The sequence below is a fragment of the Sinocyclocheilus rhinocerous genome, unplaced genomic scaffold, assembly GCF_001515625.1.
Source record: "Sinocyclocheilus rhinocerous isolate Xijiao unplaced genomic scaffold, SAMN03320098_v1.1 scaffold1874, whole genome shotgun sequence".
Taxonomy (NCBI): Eukaryota; Metazoa; Chordata; class Actinopteri; order Cypriniformes; family Cyprinidae; genus Sinocyclocheilus; species Sinocyclocheilus rhinocerous.
This window is the reverse complement of record NW_015626862.1, coordinates 329,167-333,946: the sequence shown is the minus strand read 5'-3', so window position 1 is coordinate 333,946 and position 4,780 is coordinate 329,167. Positions and strand designations below refer to the sequence as shown.

The window sequence follows — 4,780 nt, the reverse complement described above, 5'->3', positions numbered from 1 at the left end:
CCATTCAGCAGGTCTGCTGCTCCGCAATAGGATACTATTATGCGCGTCTCGTGTTTATAAGAGCAAAACATTCTGATTGGCTAGTAATGTTAGTTTGGTTGAGAGTGAAAGCTGTGCTCCTCTCATACTATTGGTAGGCGAACTCATGTACTCGAAAGTGATATCAATCAACAAGATTTTATTTTTTTTAAAATGTAGAAATATTTTTTCCCGCAGCCAAACGCTGCACACCAGAGATCAGGCACGGTGCCGGAGAATTTTAAGCCCTGACAACGAGGCTGATACAAGGAAAAACAACCAGCAGAGCGGAGAGAGTGAGAAGGCGTGGAAAGACTTACCAAGTCACAAATGTAATCTGGAGCCAGCCCAAGCACTGCTTTATATGTTAAAATCAGAGTTTTAAAATCAATACGTGATCGAACCGGGAGCCAATGAAGTTGCTGGAGCACTAGGGTAATGTGATGGCGTGAGGATGTATAAGTCAAAACCCGTCCACCTTCCCCAGCTCCACCTGTATAGATCTGCTACAAGATGATTCATGTATGCTATGCGGGGGTTATTCATATGTGTTATATGTGCAGCAGCAGTAGCATCAGGCCTAGAAAGAAAGGGTCTAATGCGAGCAATGTTACGAACATGGAAAAAAGCTATTTTAGTTATGTTTTTGAAGTGAGAATTAAAAGTCAACTGCGCATCAAAAATCACACCCAAATTACACACCTGAGGAGGAGATATTTGGGTATTGTCGACTGAAAGTTTAAAATGACTAAACTTAGTAATATTAGATGGAGTGCCAATTAATACAATTTCAGTTTTAGAACAATTTAGTTTTAGAAAGTTGTTTCATCCATGCCTTAATTTCCAGCAAACAGGCAGAAAGAGTTAAAAAGGAAGAAGTGCAATCAGGCTGAGTGCTAATATAAATCTGGGTATTGTCCACGTAACAATGATAGCCCAGGCCATACGTCTGAATAATCTGCCCAAGAGGCAGCATGTAAATACTAAATAGAACAGGTCCCAAAACTGACCCCTGAGGGACACCCTGACACAAAGGCGCAGTCTAATGGCACTTTTCCACTGCATGGTACGGCACGGTAAGGCTCCAGGTAAACAAACTGAGAACGTTCTGAAAGATAAGATTTAAACCAGTTCAACACAGTTCCAGATAGACCATTATGTAGTAGTATTAACTTCATTATGCTACTAGACAACAGATTTCCCAAACTCTCAATCGCTCTATATATCGTGTTTTCCCCAAATGAGCTGCACAAGTGATGAGAGGCAACTTGACATTGAGATGTTCTCAGTCGTTAAAAGTTGATTTTTACAATGAGGTTCATTATGAATGACTCTGTCGGCTCCATGCTGATGATGCCAGATGCTGGGTGTTCAGTACATTAAGAAACTCCTTCAAGGTAGACTGCAATAATAAATTTAGATTTTATTTCTGCAAACTCATTACTCATATAATTGTAATGTCCTTGACTCAAAGATGACTAGTTTAGTAATTGGTTAGTCAAAAAGGCTTTGTTCCAGAAAATGCACATATATTATACATATATATTCCTGTCACATGCTCTGAAATGTTCATATAGCCTAAACATAAAAGACAAGTTGCAAAAACATTTAGGTTTTGAAGAGCGAGTCCCAAATTCCTCAGCATCCATAAAAATACGCCTACATTCCACTCAAAGAGAGTCTAGAGTGAAATTTCCACTCTCTGGAATTACATTCTCTTTATATAAATAAATATAAATAATATATTTATAAAAATATTAATAATATATTTTAGTTATGGCATTTTGATTACAAAGTAAAAAAATATTAAAAATGAAAAAAAAAAGTAAAAAATGATGCATGCATGGATGAATCGTTCACAATAAGATCACAAATGCAATGTTTTAAAGAGTGAGCCCCAAATTCCTCAACATCCATAAAAAGACACCTACATTACTTTTAAACATCCAGAGCAGTTTCCACTGTCTGCTCATGTGGTTCATGGAAACTATGTCACAGCTGACTGCGGTCATCCATACAAGTCAAGACTGCATGTGAGAAACTGGGAGCACATGACCTACTTTTTACTGTCTAGATGATAAACATGTCCCATGTTACAGTCATACAGATGATGTCAAGCTATTATGCTGGTCTTATGCAGCTCTTCATAAACGGCCAAGGACAAATAAAGATTCTCCTGAACCTGGTTCAGTCATAATTTAACCAGGGAAAAACATTCCAAGTGTTTATTTTAAAATAACACAGAGTATAAAAAGTGTGATCCTTGTAATGTGCTCCGCCTCCCACAGAACCTTATTTAGTTCATACTGACCTAGCTTAGTTTTTGAGAGGGACATTAGATCTCTGTTCCAAAAACCTAAGATGTCATTTTGGCAAAATTATAAGGCAACAAAAATATAAATATAAAAAAAATCAATAAAATATTTATAATTTACCAATAATATATTTATAAACGATATCAATAATATAGCAATGGTATTGATTACAATTTTATTTAATCAAAAATTAATTGAATAAAATAGGTTTGCTCACAATAAGATAAATAATGCAAATGCAATAACGCATTTAGAAAATAGCCGTTAAGCATAAAACAATTCTCATTACTGGAAATAAAATAAATATTAACTGAAATAATTTTATTTATATATATATATATATATATATACACACACACACACCTACTTATTTAGTACTAAAATGATTAAATAAATATAAATAAACTAAAATTAAAACAATTTTATTCAAAATATTTACAAAAATACCATATTATATCAATGATACTAAATATAACACTGTATCTTAGAAGGCTATGGACTCACCTTCATCCTCATGTCACGGCCATGCTTCTCCAGCTCTTTGCGCATGTCCTCACGGCCCTGCTTGCAGGCGTTGATCACCAGATAGTTCCACTCAATAGGCTGGAAAACGTGAGGATTGTGGGGCACGTACAGGCCAATTTTGATCTTCTTCATGGTGTGCTGGTAGCGGCGGTACGAGTCCTCAAAGTCGAACACCAACTCGCTGAGCGTACGGAAGCTCAGAGATCTGTCCATAAGGTCAGCACGTCGACTCATACCCAGGGTGCCATATCGGCCGTTACAGTAAACGCCCAGCACCACGTGATGGAAGTGGTGGCCGGAGAACTGGGTCTTAAAGCTGATGGGGAACCGTTCCACGGAGGTCAGACCGTTGGTTAGGTAGCTGGCAACACAGGGTCAAGGATTTCGCTAACGTTCATTTGTGATGGGTGATGGGTTTAAACACGACAGGTTGGGTGAAATCAGTCAAAAAATGTTCAAGTCAAAAAATAGCAGCTGCTCGTTAATGAAGTAATAATTAAATGGCAAACTGATTTTTATCAGTGTTAAAATTCAGGAGGATACCAAAGTGTTTCATGAAAAATACCAAATCCTCCCCAAGGTTTTTAACTTGGTGTGTACTATTGATTTTTCCAAATCCAATCAGAGCTTTCAGTAAGTTTAGTTTTGCTTACTTCCTGAAAATCGATCAGCTAATGACTTACTTTAGGTCAATAAGAAGCTGCCCTTAACAACCAGTTTTTCAATTCAGACTCTATTAAGATATATGACAGTTAACATTTGTGAGTATATTCTCAGAACCGACAGCTTTTAGTCAGCTGACTAAAAAGTGACCGTGATAAGATAAAATATGGACAACCCAAACTCTAATAACATTAATATAAAAAGCCGAACATCTCAAGTCGAACAAAAACCTTCTCTTTCCATGATGTTGCAGGGGAGTGATTGTATCTGCTTACAACATGGCCGCCTCGGTGTGGAGCTCTCCAGTTGTTTTAATGTTTTTGTTAGTTTGTCCCGTTTTTAGCTATATTCCCACAATCAGTTTCACCAGGGACGAATTGCTGAACATTCAGCAGTACACACCACCCAATATTTCACTGTGTATTGTCACTGTAATCTCTTTGTGCTGTGGAAGCTTCTATCACCAAAACAAATTCCTCGTATGTGTAAACATACCTGGCAATAAAGTTATTTTTGATTCTGATTCTGAAGTTGGTCAGCAGACACTCAGCTAGACTGGCCTTCCCCTTGGGCTTTTCCTTGTCTCTGCCTGATCTCTTCTGTGGTCTTATGTAAGTGATCTGTGCTCACTGCGGCATGGCAACACATGGTGCGGCAGTTGCTGCCACGAGGAGTCACCAGGCTGTAAGTGTATCAGCAGGGTTCACACCAGGACCCATCTGCAGCTATGGACAAAAAAAGACTACTTTTTGATCGGCTGTGAGTCAGCATTATTTGTCAGCATCATAGACTGGTCAGCATGCGCGCCGAAGGGGAAACAGAGGAACTGAATTCACCAACTTTAGTCTTTGCAACTTTAGGGATCTTATCTATTCACGAACAGCTTGTCACACTCCAAAGAGAAAGGAAAACTTGAAATCGCATCATATGACCCCTTTAATGCCATCAATCACATCTGTAAACTTAGTTGTATTTCTTTTAGGGTATCCATGATTTTTATTTACGAAGTACAGTACAAACAAAACAGAAAGAGATTAGCATCACTGCTGTTCTCCTTTCTGATGCTAATTTTGAATTCATGTTGCCTTGAGGTTGCTAAAATGAGGAAATTATGCTTTATTTTTTGCAACCACCCTTTAAATTAATCATTATCATCACACTTGTCAGTAAACAGTGTGCCTGTGCCTTTTTGCTGTTGGGTATTAGGGCTGCACGATAAATCGCATGCGATATTTAACGCGCATCTTGTCAGTAAAGCC

At 37.9% G+C, this 4,780-nt stretch overlaps 1 protein-coding gene across 1 annotated transcript in view; it reads right to left on the bottom strand.

The window, feature by feature from the left end:
* Positions 1-4,780, bottom strand: part of LOC107716557 (vasohibin-2) — a 30,762-nt gene that overhangs the window by 13,588 nt on the left and 12,394 nt on the right. The window contains exons 5-6 of the mRNA XM_016523042.1: positions 2,834-3,219; positions 2,070-2,084 (exon numbers count right to left, since the gene is read on the bottom strand). Of these exons, the coding sequence (XP_016378528.1) occupies positions 2,070-2,084; positions 2,834-3,219 (401 nt within the window). The remainder of the gene's footprint in view (positions 1-2,069; positions 2,085-2,833; positions 3,220-4,780) is intronic.